Source organism: Gymnoscopelus braueri (genome assembly GCF_963280865.1).
Source record: "Gymnoscopelus braueri genome assembly, chromosome: 2".
Classification (NCBI taxonomy): Eukaryota; Metazoa; Chordata; class Actinopteri; order Myctophiformes; family Myctophidae; genus Gymnoscopelus; species Gymnoscopelus braueri.
In genome coordinates this window covers 50,711,262-50,731,182 of record NC_137604.1, presented here as the reverse complement: position 1 = coordinate 50,731,182, position 19,921 = coordinate 50,711,262, and the positions used below count along the sequence as shown (strand labels likewise).

At 41.6% G+C, this 19,921-nt stretch overlaps 2 protein-coding genes across 2 annotated transcripts in view; one reads left to right on the top strand and one right to left on the bottom strand.

The window, feature by feature from the left end:
* usp43a (ubiquitin specific peptidase 43a) overlaps positions 1 to 19,921 on the bottom strand; it is a 126,065-nt gene that overhangs the window by 52,044 nt on the left and 54,100 nt on the right. The gene's annotated exons all lie outside the window — the stretch shown is intronic.
* LOC308106099 (large ribosomal subunit protein uL11-like) lies at positions 9,744 to 10,241 on the top strand (the record flags this gene model as incomplete). Its single annotated transcript, XM_080457132.1, has 1 exon — positions 9,744 to 10,241. One exon carries the CDS (start codon positions 9,744 to 9,746, stop codon positions 10,239 to 10,241), a length of 498 nt encoding a protein of 165 aa, XP_080313258.1.

The following is a 19,921-nucleotide window of genomic DNA, read 5'->3' as shown; positions in this document are numbered from 1 at the left end:
AGTATCAAAACCTGTACAACCAGTCATTTTGAGGTGAGTTGAAAGGGTAAATTTAAGTCTGATAATGATGTACTGTGCATGTTCAAAGCATGTATACGTATACTTTACATTACCTAAGAACATTTTCCAAATCCTTTATTTTTCCTTTATTTTGTTCAATGTGTCTGGTTTTTGCTGCCCCACACATGCTTTGCGAGTCCTTTTTGGGATAGAGAGTGAGAGTTAGAGTGAGAGTGAGAGAGAGAGAGAGAGAGAGAGAATGAGAGAGAGAGAGAGAGAGAGAGAGAGAGAGAGAGAGAGAGAGAGAGGGGTGGAGGGAGAGAGTGTCAAAGAAAAGAAAGAAAGAAAGAAAGAAAGAGAAAGAAAGAAAGAAAGAAAGAAAGAGAAGGTAATCATAAGAATATAAAGAAATATGGGGAATCTATTTAGAAAAGTTAGGAGTACAATTTCTAGTTTCCAGTGTATCACTTCCAAATGAACCAGCATCCAACCAATAACTTGTGCTATAGGATATGCAGGTGTAAACAGTAACCTTCGCAGTTGTTTTATGTGAATTGTACGAAGTTGTGCAAAGCAATACTGCAGCTCACGACTCTACTCTGCAACAATGTGTAGCCTTGACTCAGCAAAACTACTTCAACCCCACAGGAATGAGTTATTATTGCACAGAACAAAATTCTGATTTCTGCTGCTTGTACAACGGCAACATTCACTGACACTGACCAGTGCACTTGAATGAGTTAAGGCAAGCAACATTCAAACCCAACAGTGAAAACTTTAAAGTACTCTGTCTTCAAAGTTACCCCTGTGGCCAGCTCACCTCCTCAGGTGAAACGGGGAGTGCAGTGAGAGTTTATTCCCCTGTCTGTCTGTCAGTCAGCCAGTCAGGCATTGGACTGGAGTGGTGCACTCTTCTTTCTTTAGGAGTACGTGGAGAGACCATTCAGGAGAACACCAAGGGACATGACCTCAGCGACAGGGGAGGGGAAAAAAAGCCTTTTCAGGTCTGAAACGCACACACACACATACAGTATACACACTTTCTTTGTGTCACGCAAACACTCTCTTTCACTTTCTGTCTCTCGTGCCCTTTCTGCCGCTCATACGAAGAAACACTCAGAAGGTGCAAGACCAGGTACTCTGAGGATACGAAAATGGCAGATAAGGGGCTTGCATTGGTGTGTGTGTCATGTCAAGCCAGCGGAAACAGGATTGATCATATAATATTCAGGTTTGTCATAAGACTTGGATGAAAGCATTCACCTCAGGTTGACTCTAGTACAAAATGACGTCATTCAGAACTTCAGATAGATCTCTTAGAAACTTTCTTCCGACGTTCTTCTCCGAGACGTTCTGACTAGCCGAAGAAAGTTTGGCTACTGGGATTGGTCAGAAGTTGGTCAGACGTTCAAGGTGGCCGTGGTATATTTTGTTTTGTTTTCCGCATTCAAGGCTTCATTCTTCCAGTAGCGAAAGCAGCGATAGTTTTGGAGACGTTGGCTGAGGAGGAGGAGGTACAAGTCTCACAAGCTATCCTCCAGGAGGTACAAATGTAGCTCTAAGCGCAAATTCAATAAAGAAGATCTCTGCGTTGTCACACAGCTAAGTGTGTGCATTTCTAGCCAATCTGCAGTCAGCCAATCAGGCAGTTGGACTCCGCCTTTAAATATCACTGCCTCAGCCATGTCATTCTCTTTCCAGCATGCAACAAGCAACCCACCTCCATCCCCAAACTCCACCATGCCTCAATCGTCTAGAGTTGAGAAGGAAGGAGGTTCTCTGCACTGCCACCACCAGCGTCTAGACTCCGGGGGGTTCTCCCTATTCAGCATATCTTATACATATGTACGTTGCATATGTACGATAAATGTTAACTGAGTCTAATTGCCAAATATGTTTATTGAATAATAAAATGTTTTATTCAATAAAATTCTCATTTACAACAACTCAATCTCTCTCTTATTGAAACACCTCTGAAATCCTTCTCTAGTGACCATAAACACAACCTGTTGCAAGAAATGGCAAAGCCTCTGCACTGCCGTGACAAATTTCCCACAGCGCGTCGAACGTATATATGCACAGGTATACAAACCACCGGTTTCAGTACCGGCTGTACACAGCTTCAGTGGCTTGAGCTACCGGGTCTGCCATTCAGAACTTAGAACAGTTCATTGGCAGTATGTATTCGTTTTTTCCTCTCCAAATTTTCTTTGGACCGGCACGCCGAAAAAAGTTTGGACGTCGGTTGGACTATTTCAAAGTATGTAGGCCTAGGCCTGTCACAATTATTACATAATTGTCTAATCGCAATTATTTGAGATAATCGCAATTATTTTTGCAAAATTGTCATAATCGTTTCCATGTTTTCACATATTTTCAAATATTTAAAAAAGCAGAAACAGCAAATCTACAAGCTTACAACGCTTGTAGATCAGCTATTTTTTTTACATGTATAAAAATGATCAAATATGTCAATAATTTCTTTGTATATTTCAGTTATTTGTCATATCTGCCCTGTGCATTTTTTTTATTACGAAGCCTAAAAGGCTTCATATGTTCCAATGTTCAATGCTAAACACACAACTAAATCGTTTGTCGCAATTATTTGAGTGACAATTAATCGTCAACTTAAATTTGTAATCGTGACAGCCCTATGTAGGCCCTTTACGTGGAGCGCGTTTTCTTTGTTTCAGTTCTGATATTGGTTATAGGAAGGGAAGGAAAAAGCCCTGCACAAGATCTGTGGTCCCTGAGCTGATCCTATGAATGATGTACTGTATTCCCCTCAAATGTGATTAAGGTCATGGTCTGCTCCTCCTCTAATTGCTTACGAATGTCTGGATGTCAGGATGTCTGTTCTTCTCCCTCTGGAAGCACATCATAGGAGTTTACCGCTTACTCAAGATGCTGGCACACTACACCATTTTGTCCGTCTTACACAATTATGACATTTCACACTGCGCAACATGAAAAGGGCAGACTCGTTCATTTCCACCATGTCAGACTGCAAGTTGAATTGAGACAAAACTAAGACATAGGTCAATCGATATACAGTATGCTGGGGCAATAAATTAGCTTGAAAAAACAAAACAGAAGAAGAGTAATATTTTGCTCCGGGCTTGACTCGACGCAGCTCGTATAGATGGCCATCCTTGACCCTGTCACACTGAACAATCCAATATACTTATGGTTGACGATTTCGAGACGTTTATGCTGCGATGTGTACAAGACGGTACAATATGCTAAAGTGTGTAGTCAGCTTAAAGGTTTCTATTTTAGACTTAGACCTGTCTGTTCTAGCTAGGCATGACTGAAAGAGAGGAAATGTCAAGACCATCACTCGCATTCTCAGATGCACGATACAGATTGCTGGTTTTAGCAGCCTCTTAAGTTAAGTTATAATATAATTTATCTTTATGAAAATAGTATGATAGCACAGAATGCAGCAACAAAGACTATCTAACCTCAATGACTACGGAGCGGTTTGGATTGAGGGATGAGAGGATTTAAAATGTGTTAATTATAACTAAATGTTGTGGCCCTAAACATTTCCCAATGGGTCTGTGACATATTGCACTTGTGACTTTTGTGGGTTATCTCTCTGAGTAAACAGCATTTCATGGTATTTGTGAGCCAGGGTGTGTGTGTGTGTGTGTGTGTGTGTGTGTGTGTGTGTGTGTGTGTGTGTGTGTGTGTGTGTGTGTGTGTGTGTGTGTGTGTGTGTGTGTGTGTGTGTGTGTGTGTGTGTGTGTGTATGTGTGTATATGGTACTGATTATGTACTTAAGATAGAGAGAGAGTCATCTGCTCCTTCTGCAGAGAGGCGGTCACCAACCTCTTATCATCCTTCCAGGATATTCACGAATCTTTCCCTCTCTCAAACGCACGCACGCGCGCACACACACACAGACACACACACACGCACACACACACTAAGGAATTAACAGAATAATCGAATATTCGAATATTCGACTATCAAACCACTATTCGACCACTGTACATCAAAGTCGATTATTCGGGGGGAAAAGTGGCTTTTCTACAGCAGACACGCAGCTGTGAGCTCTGGTGTTGGTAGTTTTCCTAATCCATTTATGGTTGATTGTTGCCAAATCATTTCATACTGTATGTGAGGTTGTGCTAGGGCTGTCCCCTAAAAGTCGACGCGTTGGGCGAGGAGCCTGACGTCGACTCGCATTCCTTTTTTTTTTTTTTTTATATATTCAAATCGATTCATCGAATATTCGAATACTTATAGGTCGAATAAGTCGAATGCTAAAAATCACTAATCGTGAATGCCCTAACACACACACACACACACACACACACACACACACACACACACACACACACACACACACACACACACACACACACACACACACACACACACACACACACACACACACACACACACACACACACACACACACACTACAGTACCTGCAGAGTATGTGGAGGGCTACGCACCTTCTCACGCCGAGTTTCCTTTTTATGCATACAGTATATCGATCTTCGTGTACAGTAGTATTACTCAGTATCATTATTATGTGAACACACCCTTGACACCTACTGTACTGTATGGCCCCAGGACTCACAGAGAAGGTGGAATTGGAGGTGCGAACGCATGCACCAACGAACAAACGCACGCACACATTTCGGACCATCCCTTTGGTGCCCTCAGGCCTGTAAATTCCCATTCCTCAAATGTGGCTCAGTGAACTCTGCCCTCAGTATGTTTTAATGTGGCTGAACCCCATGTGAGAGACTGAATGAAACATCTCTGCTGGCTGTAAAAAAAAATAAAAAATATGACTGTATTTGTTTTATTTATTATTTTTTACAGGGAAAACACATAGGTCTACACAGCAGGTTCTTCTACAGTTATCTGTAGAGCTTGATTGCCTCTGGTAATATATTTATTCAATAAAACATCAGACTGAAATACCATTCAAAACTGAATTCACTGAGACAGGCTTTTTTTCAGCATTGCTTTGAGTTCCAGAAAAAATATTCTTGCTGGGTAAATGGTACCCCTAAGGTAAGATGTGTTTACTATGAGATTGGTATATAAAAATAAAAATAAAAAGTTTTTTAGAGCTATGAGATTAAAGGTTTCCAATATGAAGGATACTGTCAGGGACTCTATGGCTTATCACAGTATGAGTCCATCACAACCTGTCTGCTTTGGTGAAAAAGTTTTCAAACCTAAAAGCACATTTTTACGCCACAGGTAAGCAATCCATCAGTGGGCTTGTGTGCTCAGAGTAAACAAAACAACCTTGCCTTGGCTTCTAATCTCTTAAGAGTCAGATAGAAAAGTTCTAGTAGAGTTGATGAATAATGAAGACATTGTCATATGCCGTGCAGGTGAAGGTGGCATCATTGAAGGACCAGGATATCATTTTATAACATTTAAAGACAACTAAGTGACAGAGATGTATATTACTTGACTCTCAGAACCCACTTTAAAATGTGGTGATGAAATCAAGGTGAACTTGAAACAGGCTTCAAATCTGCGAGGATGAATATAAATAAATGGTTTAAAACAACCCGATACAATCTGGTATAGCCTACACTCTCCCTAGAATCCATAATGACTTATGATCCTCCAGGTCGACAGATTGTATCTGGAAATTGATCCCTCAAAGCGCCACTGACTCAGCATATGGACTTTCATATTAAAAAGACTTTGCATTGCCCTCATACCGTACCTCAAAGACTTGTATCTCAAAGACTTAGAATTAGTTGAAAGACTGCCGAGTGGACTATAATGATATTCTATGTACTATGATGTCTCTAGCTTGTATCCCAGTATATCTCACAAAGATAGGAGCGATATGAACTCTTTCTGAATGAAAGACCTGAATCACATCACTGTGAGTTTTTATTATCTTTAACCAATGAGGTATTGGCACATACTTATTTTAAGTTTCAAGATCAATACTATCTCCAACATCTGGTCTCAGCTATCGCTTCACCGCTGGCTCTGAATCATGCCAATTGAGGTTTTGGTTCAAAAAGTGTGACCTTCTTCACATACTGAAGTATCATAAAAAGGAGACATAAAAAAAGGAGATAGAAATACTTTTCTGTAGTTCAGCAGTATTCACCAGCATTACAAATAAGTCTACCATATACAGTTAGTAGTCCACTGCTAAGGATTAAACACATTTGTAAATCTGAAGATTCTTGAGTCACAAGCTAAAGATCTCCGTGTTAGTTTTAAACTGAGGGGATATGAAGACACATTACTCTATGACCATCTTAATAAAGTACACCATTTATAGTTCAGAGAGAGAGAGAGAGAGATGGGGAGAGACACGCAGCAAAGCTCGCCGGGAACGGGGACTCGAACCCGCGATGCGCTGCCAGGCCATACCGGAGCCCAGGCGCCCGGACCGCCAGTCCAGCGGCCCGGGCCCAAAACTACAGTAGTTCTAGAGACATCTCTTCTCAAGTCGTATTTCTGAATATAAAGTCAGTGTCAGTAGATATTGGCACAAATTTGAAAGTGACAATAAATGACATTGCATTTCAAACTCCACATAAATATTTTCGTGAGAGATTTTGCAACTTATGTGATGTCCTAGTGAAGAGCCCACTCACTTTCTGTCTGTCTCACCTGTGGGTATACATTGAGACCCACCCAGAATGGCACAAGTTCTGGAGTGATGATACAGTCATAAAGTATACCTCTTAACTTAAAAATATCACTTCAGAAGTTAGTTAGTTTGGGATACATCCAAAAGAGATGTCCCAAAGTGCCCTCTGCTGAGTTACATTTTGGGCATAAGTGGAGATACAGAAGGATAAAATGAGTGCAGTTTAGTACAGGAATAACGCAGTCTGTGAATTCACCTTAAATTGAACCAGTTGGTATCTGGAGTTTATAGAGCAACCGTGAATAACTTAAAGATACGTTTCTTTCATCACTAATAGTTATATAGCAAGATCTTTTTTCCCAAGCCTCTTTCAAATGCTGTGTGGAGATTGATTCACATGCTGTGAAAAGAAATGACCATTTGTGAAATATGTCTCTGTGAATCAGGGGGTTGATTCATAATTGTGTGAGAAATGTATGAGGGAGGTGGAGTACATTAAAGACGTTGTATATTTGTATGTATATAGTCTCTAATCTGGAGATAAGGAAAGAAATGTGATGATGATGCTGGGAGAGTATATTTTCCTTGTACAGTGGTTGTGTGAAGGAGGAGTGAAGTATTATCCGTACAGATCTGCTACGGTGAGAATGCCTTTATTTTGCCAAAGCGCAAAATTATTCTCAATTAACGACGGAGGAAAAGGCATGAAGGCAATTTAAGTGTTTTCCTTATTTGATACCAAATGATTAAAGAATGTTTAACAACAAAATGATTACCTGAAATAGCAGTCAGGGGTTTTGATACTGAAAACAGAAGGGCAGGTGGGGAAGTGTTCAGGATGTCATGACTGTTCAATAGCAAGTCATGAGGCGGTCAAGCTGGTTCTTTTTGCCTGGATATGCGTCCCTGCAGTACATCAGGGCTCTGGTTTTAACAATACATTTTTTGTTTTAACCAAAATGATCACTTACACTACCTTTAAGACCTGAGGCCGATTCTACAAATGCCTTCTGAATCAGTGGTTCTCACACTTTCTCAAGATTTTTCAAAAATGTCAAAAATAGCAGATCTACAGGCTCACAACGCATGGCGACGCGTTGTGAGCTTAAGTAACTAAGTAACTAAAGTTTTCAAATAATTGTAGTGGAGTAAAAGTACAATAATTGCCACTGAGATGTAGTGGAATAGAAGCAAAAGTACTGAAAATTGGAAAGTAAAAGTAAAAATACCTCAACATTTTACTTAAGTACAGTACTTGAGTAAATGTGCTTAGTTACTTTACACCACTGCACAATACTCAGTATTCCCATCCCATATCTCTGCAGAAAGATATTCTCAGAAAGGAAAACCTGTGCATACACAATTGGACATACTTTCACACTCACTCGCACGCAAACACGCTTCCAGGTTCCAGAATAGAATAGATAGAATAAAAAGTGAGCTCCTGCTTTGGGCCATTATCCTCTCTGGTCCATCCATGGTTCTTCTAGGGGTTACATGCACTAGAATGCAGGCAAATGTTGCTTACGTAGTCTGAAGTCATGAAAGTGAGATGTCCTTTTCACATACTTTTATTTTTGTACCTCTCCACGGACAGAGCAACGGACGTGTTTCCACCTAACAGGTCTTCCTCAGCGTTTCATGATATTTGTTGAGGCGTGCACCTTGAGACTGTTGTTTAATCTGGAGTGTTGCGGGCATTCTGCATTGCAGTGCTTTTCTCTGAAATAGTCTGAAGTCATAACACCTCCCAAAACGCTCACACACACACACACACACACACACACACACACACACACACACACACACACACACACACACGCACAGCCTCTGTTTTACCTACTCTCCCAACAAAGCTGTCTGCTTGCAGGAGCAGAAGGCTTCAGAATGCTGACTAACTATGTTATATTTTTACAATGATGGGTCAGTGCGCTGCTTGTCGTGGTATAGTGTTAAGTGAACACATCTTGAGTGGAGAAATGGGTGACACTTACTGCACCGGGGAAGCAGACACACAATAGGTGTGAACATGAGTGTGGGGTGTGGAGGTGGGTGTGTGCGCCGTGGCCTCAATTGGTGTTTTCAGCCTTTTATCACAAGACGTCCCTACAGCCGAGGCAGGCCCACCACAGGCTGACCTGGGTGGGTTTGTGTCACATGGTGACCTCATGTGGGTAATTTTTGCGGCCCACGCTGTCTCCTTTCGTTTCAGTCACAGCCAGTGTCTGCTCCTTTTGTCGACGTCGACAGTGGCAAGTTCTATGATTTGCCTTTGATTCAGGGACATCGCCATGCTGGCTTGTGGTGGACATTTTTGTCAAAATTCGATTTTTGCCATGGACATACAAAATTAGTTGACAAAACAATGAGTAGAGTTTACAAATGTGTAACCAAATGGTACCTTGCTTGAGCATGTTGATGCATGCTGTACCGGTTTGTACTTTTCTATGGTTATTCTTGTGTTCGTGGGAATGTCTCCATATGAATTGTGCTACTTTGGGGTTGAACTGGTGCTCTGGGAGAGCTCTTGTCTTGTCCGTCTGCATGGATGTATTTTGTTGTATTGTTTGTGTATTGTATGCCTTGTTCATTTGTGCTGAGGACCCCCTCAAAAATGAGATGATGCATCTTATCTCAAGGGGTACGGCACTCCCTCTGTGTTGTCAGCACGCTGAGGTGGTAACCATGTCTGTGTCCCTTGTATGCCCATACATGGAGATCTCTGGATCTATCTGTCTGTCCTTTTTATGCCTACTGTATATGGAGGACCCTGAATAATGTCATCATTATATGCCCATATATGGGCACATCGGTCAGATCGTCAGGTACAACTGGCGATCCAACTGACTTCATACACTGCACTCGCTCTGGACTTTGAAGTCGAGCGGTCAGACGGCGCATTCTACGTAATGATATCAATGACATCACAGCACCACAATCAGGTCCTTTAAAAGGAAGGACAAATAAACCTAACGACACTCGATCTTCGTCAAGCAAGTTTACCTGGGAAAACATCTGAAGGTGAAGGTGCAACAGTTAATCGGTCGTCCTGACTCTGGGTTCATCCGACACTCTCACCAACCAAACCCAACCAAACCAAACCGAACCAAACCAAGTTGAACAGGAGTTCCACTGCACCGACATGCCTCCCAAATTGGACCCCAGTGAGGTCAAGGTCGTGACCCTGAGGTGCACGGGAGGAGAGGTCGGAGCCACCTCGGCCCTGGCCCCCAAGATCGGACCCCTGGGCCTGTCCCCCAAGAAGGTGGGCGACGACATCGCCAAGGCCACGGCCGACTGGAAGGGCCTGCGGGTCACGGTGAGGCTGACCGTCCAAAACCGGCAGGCGGCCATCGAGGTGGTCCCGTCCGCCTCGGCACTGATCATCAGGGCCCTGAAGGAGCCCCCCAGGGACAGGAAGAAGGTGAAGAACATCAAGCACAGCGGCAGCGTGGCCTTGGACGACGTCGTGGCCATCGCCCGGGTCATGAGGCCTCGCTCCTGCGCCCGCTGTCTCTCCGGCACCGTCAGGGAGATACTCGGCACCGCCCAGTCGGTGGGCTGCACCGTCGACGGTCGCCCTCCTCACGACGTCATCGATGACATAAGGAGTGGCAGGATTCAGTGCCCCGACGTCTGAGTTAACGCATTGAGTGCCAGAATTAATTAATTAATTAATCAGTGAATGAAGTCAGCCAGTGCCAGTGTTTTAGAGTATTTTTTACTAACCTTTAAAGAGACACGGAATATTTAACTTGAAAGCTAATGTACCATAGTGTCATAGTAAATCAGTGTCACACATATACTGAGACATTCAGTAATTGGGTCTTATGATCAAAATATAAACATCATAATGGTGTGTAAAAACCAAATCTAAAATGTCTTGCCACGGACACATTTTGTCCGTGTATGGACATATTGATGACCCCTGCTTTGGTTGGGCTTGCCCTCTGATCCCTAGCTCCTCAAGGAGCCTTGCGGTGGAACTGGCTACAAAGCCCCTGCAGCCCACCTCCACTGGACACACCTTCACAATCTGTGCGCCATGTGTAAATTCCTTGCGTTAGGCTGGTCTTACACCCACCAGGATGTGCTCGAGGGTTACCCGGGCTGCGCACTGGAGACAGGCTGGATCCTCTCCAAACCAGAGAAGTAGATTTGTTGGTACATCATATGTGGCTCTAATGATGAAACTCCTCTCCTGTACAGGCCTATATCTGCTGAGCCACTTCCTCAAAAGCATGTTCACCATCCTCTCCAGCCGATTGGCATGGGATAGAGTGACCTTGTAGATGGTAATTGGCCACAGGGGAACCGGGCGGCAGTCCAAATCGAAAGCATCACAGCTTTATAGCTTGTATCAAACCACTTCCTCACAAGCACGTTCAAAATTCTCTCCAGCCGACTGGCATGGGATAGAGTGACCTCGTAGATGGTAATTGGCCACGTGAGATGGGACAGCAGTTCAGATTGAAAGCACCACAACTTCAGCTTCTCTGGGAAAGCAGTTAGTTAATTTGTCATTTGCTCCACCTGCTCAGAATCTTTAAGGTGTGCCCTGTACCAGCGACCAAGGCTTTTGATGGGCTTCTCTTGGACTATTGGTGTTGGCTCGTCGTTGAGGTGAAATCTCTCTTTGGCAAGTCAGCCTCTGACTATGGAGATACCTGTGGGATTTGCTGGGTTTGATCTCCATTTTTGTTTTAGGTTTCCCTGGAGTTTATTCAGCGGGTGTTTTCATCCTTGTAAGCTCTAATAATGAATTCCATTGCCACGGTGAATACCAGGGGAGAGAGATGGTGCGGCCCACCATTTCAAGATGCAACCAGTAGGGGTGTGGGGAAAAAATCTATTCGAATACGAATCGGGATTCTCATGTTGGACGATTCAGAATCTATTTTGTTTTTGTTTTTGTATAATGACATTTTTGAGAAGTGGCAAGTTCTGGGCTTAATCGGGGAGAAAATCAATTTTGAATCGGAAAAAAATGTTTTTTAATCGAGAATCGTTTGTTTTGAAAAAATCGGAATCGTGACCCCAAGAATCGGAATCGAATCGTGAGATAGCAGAAGATTCACAGCCCTAGCAACCAGGCAGTGGTACAGTACATCTCTCCTGTTGTGACACAGAACTGGATGTCCTGGAAGTACTGTAGCCTTTGAACAGCCCTTTTGTTGTCCTCCGCAACGACCCGAAGACATTGCCGAGATCTACGGAAACCACATGCAGGTCTTTCTTTTCCTTCTTTAGAGTGAAGTGGATTTATAACTCTCCTCACAATGGGGTCATGCCTGCCTATGTTCCCTCAGCCCAATGTTCCCTCCGTTTAGGATTAGACTTGGGTAAGGGCTGAGGGAACGCTCACCTCACAATATCCCTCATTTATCAAAGTGGTGTGTAGACCAAATAATATGGCGTACCGCGAGATCACCGCAATTGTCGTCATTTATCATCCCATCGTGACTTGACTTGAGCGTACGGCCCGCTCAGATCTCATGTCTAGTCTGAGGTGGTCATAAAAACAGTGAAGGGAAACAGGAATCAAAGAGGGCCTCGCACATCACGATGTATAACGTTATAACTGGATAACACCAACTTCAAAAGCAGGGAGCAGAGGAGAGCTAGTTTAACCCATTAAGGCCCGGGAACGCATCTGTGTGTCATTTTAGATTTCTTTGGCTATTCAAAAATAGATGTACAGATAGAATGGATGTACAAGCTCATAGCACGGCACCGAGTGCCGCGCTATGAGCTTGCAGATCTGCTTCTTTTTTTTTTTTATCGTGAAAATGCGTGTAAATCTTTGAAAATATACATATTTTAAAGCGAACATTTGTAACTCATATCTTTGCTTCTGGGGGTTCTACAAAAGTCTTCTAAATCCTATATTTTTTTTTTAAAACTTATGTTCCTATATATCAATGGTTCTCAAACTTTTTCATGTCAAGGACCCACAAAATGATATATATCTGGTCACGGACCCCCATCTCTCAACACATGTTGTTGTTCCAGGGACTCCCCCCCCCCTCCTAGAAGCAAAGATTTGAATAAAAAATGTTCGCTTTTAAAAATATAGATATTCAAAGATTTGCACAAATTGTCACGATTTTTCAAAAAAATTGCAGATCTACAAGCTATGAGCTTGTAGATCTGCTATTTTTGCCAGACCCAGGGGGTCGGCCTACAGGAGGCTTTGTCGGTCGGTCGGTCGGTCTGTCCATCTTTTCCTACCTGTCCCTCTTTTTGATTGGCCAAGCTTCGCGTGACGTAGTGCTCTGATCTTCAGATTTCAACCACTAGGGGTCTGGCAGTGCTCCGAGGAGCACCTTTTCTAGTTTGAATAGCCGGAGTATAAAATAATGTATTTAAAGTGGTTGCACAGATGCGTTCCCGGTCTTAATGGGTTAAGCCTGGCAGGGGGTACACAGTGGGTTAGGCCAGGCTGAGAGACGACCATACTGCTGGGGGCCCAGGTGAATACATCATTATCATCATTACTAGTAATACATCACAGTAAACAGCAGGGGGTCAGCTGTACTTTATGTTTATCAAAGGGTATGACTATGACATTATGAGTAAGCAGACACTTATTATGTGCAAAGAGTCAGTTCAATGGCATCAACCTGGGTACATTCTTTGAGATCCAGTGGAGGACAAAGTACTCAAATGTTTTACTTAAGTAAAAGTATCAATACTGCAATGTAGAAGTACTCTGTTACAAGTAAAAGTCTGGAACTCAAAATGTACTTGAGTAAAAGTACAAAAGTATTGGCATCAAAATTTGAAAATAGCAGATCTAAAATTTCAAAGATTTTAGTAAAAGTACTAAAATCTTTGAAATTTTAGATCTGCTATTTTCAAATAGCCTATGTATAAAATAAGGCTAAGGTGGTTAACATATGTTTTATAATATAATAATTGACAATTGCAAAGTAACTAGTAACTAAAGTTTTCTAATAATTGTAGTGGAGTAAAAGTACAATATTTGCCTCTGAGATTTAGTGGAGTAGAAGTAAAAGTACTGAAAATTGGAAATACTCCAGTAAAGTAAAAATACCTAAACATTGTACTTAAGTACAGTACTTGAGTAGATGTACTTAGTTACTTTACACCACTGTTATTTTGCTTGCAGCAATTATTGATAATGCATTTTCGTGGAAACGCGTTTTTTGTTTCATTTTCTTAATGTCTTAGTTGCTCATTGTACTTTTCAGCATTATGTCTGGTCTAATGTATGTTATACATATATAAATACGCCTCTGTGGGCCTGATAGATGGGGAGATGGGTTGTACAATGTTCTGGTTATTAACTGAGGTGAGGACACGTGGTCAAGGTGCAAGAGCTGTCCAAATAAGATTGAATTAATTGCGAAGTTTCATTGTTCCATAATTGTCAATCATAAAATCAATCCAAATATTTTGATACATTGTGCAGCCCTAGTTTCTACAAAATTTGCATCAGTATTATACAAACGCACACTGATCAAGAAAACCCAGACAAAAATATCTTAATACAAAAGAAAAAAATAGCTAAGCAATCTTCTGAGCCATGTCTTTGTCTGGAACTCTGGATGGAGTTTGAGGCCATAGCTCTCTGCACACATCTCCCATGCAATGCCACAAAAATAATGGAAGTCAGAAAGTGCGAGTGACAGACAGTCACTGGGGGTTGACAAAGACTCATTTAGGCCACATCAGAGCATCACCGGAGAGCTGTCTCCCCGATCGGCAGCCCAAACCGCCAGACAGCATCAGCTCTAATCAAACATTTATTCAAATCAGACAGCTCCACAAAATGCCCCCAAGGCATTGCAGAGTTGTGAATAGAACCAGAAGAGAGAGAGAGAGAGAGAGAGAGAGAGAGAGAGAGAGAGAGAGAGAGAGAGAGAGAGAGAGAGAGAGAGAGAGAGAGAGAGAGAGAGTGAGTGACAAACAAACAGACACACTACAGATATCTACAGAAACTAGAAAGGTGTGCTCAGCAGAGCGCAAATCTCTGCCAGGCAGCATGTCCTAATATTAACCCTTTAAGACCTGGAACGCCTCAGTGTCATTTTTTTATTTGAGCAAAAAAATATTTTACACTTTGGCTATTCAAAAATAGCAGATCTACAAGCTCATTGCGCGGCACCGAGTGCCGCGCTATGAGCTTGTAGATGTGCTATTTTTGAGAAATCGTGAAAATGTGTGCAAATCTTTGAACATATATTATTTTAAAGCAAAACAAAATCAACTCAAATCTTTGATTCTGGGGGTCCCAGGAACAAAATATTTTTAGATGGGGGTCGGCCAAATACATATCATTTTGGGGGTCCTTGACAAGAAAAAGTTTGAGAACCACTGACATAGAAACCTAAGTTTTTCAGATCTTAATGGGTTAATACATACAGTACACTGTCTGATGAAGCAGCATCAAACTGCATGTGTCTGCATGCTTACTCTCCTATCTACCATAGTTGAACATAGTGCATTGATGTGATTACGGATATGTATGGCCTACATGGTTTTCCCACCGGGTAGTGAAACTTTGGCGGAGTGGCGATAGAAAATATTTTTTATTTTATTGAGGCCACATTTTACTATATTGAGCGCTTGAAATTGTATTTTGTGACTACGAGATATAACTCCTTCCTATTTTAATTAATTTGCGGCTACAAGTTATAATCCCACGTTTTAGTTAATTTGTGCATACAAATTACACCATTTGTGGACACAAATTAATACAAATATAGGAACGAGTCTTGTGGCCGCAAAATACAATTTTGAGCGCTCAAATATGGAAAAACGTGGCCTCAGTATATCGTTTTTTTCTTCTCTCTACGGCCGCTCTGGGGCTCCATAGGAATGCTATGTTGAAAGTGGTTAATAAATGAATGTGAGGTGGCCCAAAGTCAATCCGATGACAACCCCAGTTTGGCCATGATTCCATTAAGTTGGGAGGAGGAAGAAAAGAAGAAGAGATAAGTACTGTAGGTCGGAGTGGCTTATAATATCAGTATCAGCCCAACGAGGGTGTCTATCCCCTTTTCAATGTGCTCGACCCCTGGCAGATGGATAGCTGAGGTGGAGCGCCACACCTCCACCCTCAGCTCCCAGTGATTTACCGCGTGACTTAGTTACCCAAGCAGTGCCACTCATACACTGAGTCGGCGGTGCCCGGGATCAAATCCATAACCTTGTGGTCCGAAATACAGGGTCACAATCTTTTCAACCACTTTAACCATATTTTATACTTTGGCTATTCAAAAATTACGAGCTTTGAAATCAGCTATTTTAGAAAAATCATGAAAAATGTGTGCAAATCTTTGAATATGTATGTTTTTGTTCAACTCAAATCTTTGCTGTTCTGGGGGTCCCTGGAACAACATATTTTGAGATGGGGGTCCGCGGCCAAATACATCATTTATACAATCATTTTGGGGGTCCTTGACATGAAAAAGTTTGAGAACCACTGCTCCATAGCGACTGAACCTCCCGGACACAAAAAAAGAATAAAAGATAGTGGAAGGAGTGTACACTGAGCGGTACAGTAACATTTCCAAATTCATCAGACAGATAATAAGCACACGCACAAGCTTTTTCAGTCCTTCTCTTATAGACACGGCACACACACACACACACGCACACACGTACTGTATGCACACGCAGTATACCTGGTGGCAGTTACAGCGCTAGTTTTCAAGGCTGAAATGGATATCCATGCTGTAGAAGACCCGCTGGGTGTTTCAAACATGGAGCTAGCATCATCATTTATTTAACAGGTGGGTGGGCGTGAGCAAACAGGAAACAAGGTATTACCTCCAGAGGTTTGAAAGAAAACAAGACTCCAAGATGTCTTAGTGTGTGCATGGTGTTCCTGCCTGAGGTATGTGTGTGTTTTGTAGTATAATTACCGGTGCTTCATGTATTAATCTGCGGGTCTTGGAAGGAGCACCAACAACAACCAGGCAATGCAGCTGCAGGAGATGGAACTCCAGGTGAGGGAAATGAGCAAGAAATAATTCCAAAGCTCTGTCATTGGTTTTTGGTTAGGAAAAACTATTTAACCACTTAAAAGGACGACTTCACCCATTTTCAACCTATATTATTCATATAATTGGTCCTTGCTAATGCTCTTGATATGATATTGTACAATTTTTGTCTACTATGTCTGTGTCTGTGGTTAGTTCAGAAACCCTCCTACCAGTGACATCATCGATGTGGAATCCAAGCTAATAGAAGCTGCATGCTATAATGGAAGCCATAAATAATGATACAAAAATGCCGCTAGTCACCTTTACACCCTTTTTAAATGTCCAATTTCTGCACTCTTAGAAAAATAAAGTGACACAAACCAGCTCATCAGAAGAGCCAGTAGTAGTATGCCATGTGACACCCTCACATTCTTCTTCCATTCTTTCTCATTGAATAAACCTGAATTCTTCAAACACTGTCGGCCATTCAGCAACAGTTGCAATCCTGGAATTGCAGTGCACTATGAACACAGCCTTCCACCAGGCTGTAATGTACTGTACAAACCCCTTATTAGGATTTGTCCAGGTATAACTAAATCACGGCCCATCATAGAAACAGCATGTGATTACCACCCTCACAAGTAATCCAAGCTCCTTACTCACAGTGTTAAGACACAGTAGCATATTCAGCAGATGTAATAACACAGTTTGTGTGCACAGCAAATGTCTATCTACCATAGATATTTACACATGTCTGTCTGTCTGTCTGTCTGTCTGTCTGTCTGTCTGTCTGTCTGTCTGTCTGTCTGTCTGTCTGTCTGTCTGTCTGTCTGTCTGTCTGTCTGTCTGTCTGTCTGTCTGTCTGTCTGTCTGTCTATCTATCTACAGTAGGTGGCCAGTGACTTTGACCAGTTTCACTTTCAAAACCTTTGCATCATGCATGTCACACAAACAGAATGCGATGCGTTTTGTTGATATAACACGTTTTTTCATACCATTTAACTTCCACTATCCACATTATCAAAACCATTGGTGTTGTGTGCCGCATTCTGTTTGTGTGACATGCATGATGCAAAGGTTTTGAAAGTGAAACTGGTCAAAGTCACTGGCCACCTACTGTATCTATCTATGTATGTGTGTGCCTGTGTGTGTAGTGTATAATAAGATACATACTGTACATAAATTGTGTATCACATTTCCACAGTGCATGAGTAGCACACATAAGCTAATTATACGAACTCAGTGACATGCAAGTTTGTGCATGTGTCTAAAGTATAGCATAGTTACAGTACATACGGCTAATTGCATCCGTTAAATAGGCCTCTTATGCCAGTACAAAGCATTGGCCTGCATTCAAAGCCACATAATAAACCCATGGAGGAACACAACTCTAAAAATAGCCAGTCATTTCAAAAAGAGAGGGAAAAAGGGACAAAATAGATGGGATGTGTGTGTACGTGCGTGTGTGTGCGTGCGTGTGCATTAGTGCGTGCGTGCACGAGTGTGTGTGCGTGCATGTGCATTTTGGATTAAGAAAGACCCTCTATAGCTGTTTGCCGATGCAGTGGGGTGTTTTCAGGGATTTGTGCTATGTGATACGATACGTCCTGGTGTTGTTACAGTGACCTGCTAATGAATCTGATAATGTTACCTAAACACTCTGGTATGTAAGTGTCTCTGTGTGTGTGAACAAGAGTGTGTAAGAGAGAGAGAGAGAGAGAGAGAGAGAGAGAGAGAGAGAGAGAGAGAGAGAGAGAGAGAGAGACAAAGAGACTGGTACAGTCATCCAGTAATCTTTTTGTCAAAGTTACTGTAAGAGCCAATCGTTATTATTTGATTTTGAGTAAATTAGATGAAGAATAATTCTTGCTAAAAAGGTTAAAACGTTATTGCTGGTAATTTGATTACATTTTATATTACATTTCATAAGTGTCACGTGTGTTTAAAAAGTATAATTGATCATCTGTTTGATGTTTAAAATAGGGCCTACTTAGTCTATATTTGATGCACCTGTGTATAAATGTGATGATGTCACAGTCTTAGTGTTTAGTTGGAGTTAGACAAGGAAGGGGAAGCAACCAACATTGCCATTCTTAGAGCCCCAATGCTAGCGCAACAAAAATGACAGAAATCTGGTATATTATTCCAAAATGTAACAAACGGCGGTATGCTTTGGAAAATGGCCAACAGTAATAACAAGTATACCAGTTGTAGTGAATAAATGGGCATAAGACCATTGCAGAAAAACAGTCATTCTAGACTATTTCTCCAATTTAAGGGTTATGGCTCATTTTGCAGACATTATTTCTCCTCCTGTCAATGGCCTCCCTCTGTCCTAGCAGCGTTCCACCTGTACTTATTTAGAATAATGTTCAACTGATTGATTGTCTGATGAAGAGAATCCAGCGTAGCGATAGTTCAGGTAGGCACTAGGGCATTAACGAATAGTGATTTATGGTATTCGAATTATTCGACCCAAAAGTATTCGAATAGTCGATTATTCGGTTTGATTATAAAAAATTAAAAAAAAATTAAAATTTAAAAAAAGTTTTTTTTTTTTTTTTTTTTTTTTAATGGCATTGATGACTCGACTCAAGGAATGCAAGTTGGCGTCACACCAGAGCTCACAGCTGCGTGTCTGCTCTAGAAAAGCCACTTTAAAAAAATTCCGAATAATCGAATAGTGGTTTGATAGTCGAATAGTCGGTTTGATATTCGAATATTCGAATATTCGACTATTCTGTGAATGCCCTAGTAGGCACGGAAGGCAGGAGGTGTACACTGTTAGCCTCACTCTCCCCCGGACCCCCCCCCCCCCCCCATTCATTCATTCATTCAGCGCTCAACTCACTCAGCTCCCTTCATTCCCATTTGCTAACAAGCAGTGGTGGAAAAAATACTTAAATGTTTTTACTTAAGTAAAAGTATCAATACTGCAGTGTAGAAATATTCAGTTACAAGTAAAAGTAAGTAAAAGTAAGTACAAGGGTATTGGCATCAAAATGTACTTAAAGTACCAAAAGTAAAAGTACTCATTGTGCAGAATGTCCCATTTCACAAGTTCATAATGTATACAAATCTTTTGAAAATAGCCAATCTACAAGCTCACAATGCGTCGCGTTGCAAAGCATTGTGAGCTTGTTAGATCGGCTATTTTCAAATGGCCGAAATATAGGGCTGAATTGGTTAATGTATGTTTTGAAATAATAATCTAAATCTGCAAAGTAACAAGTAACCAAAGCTGTCAAATAATTGTAGTGGAGTAAAGGTACAATATTTGCCTCTGAGAAGTAGTGGAGTAGAAGTAAAAGTATTGAAAATGGAAAATACTCCAGTAAAGTAAAAATTCCTCAAAAGTGTACTTAAG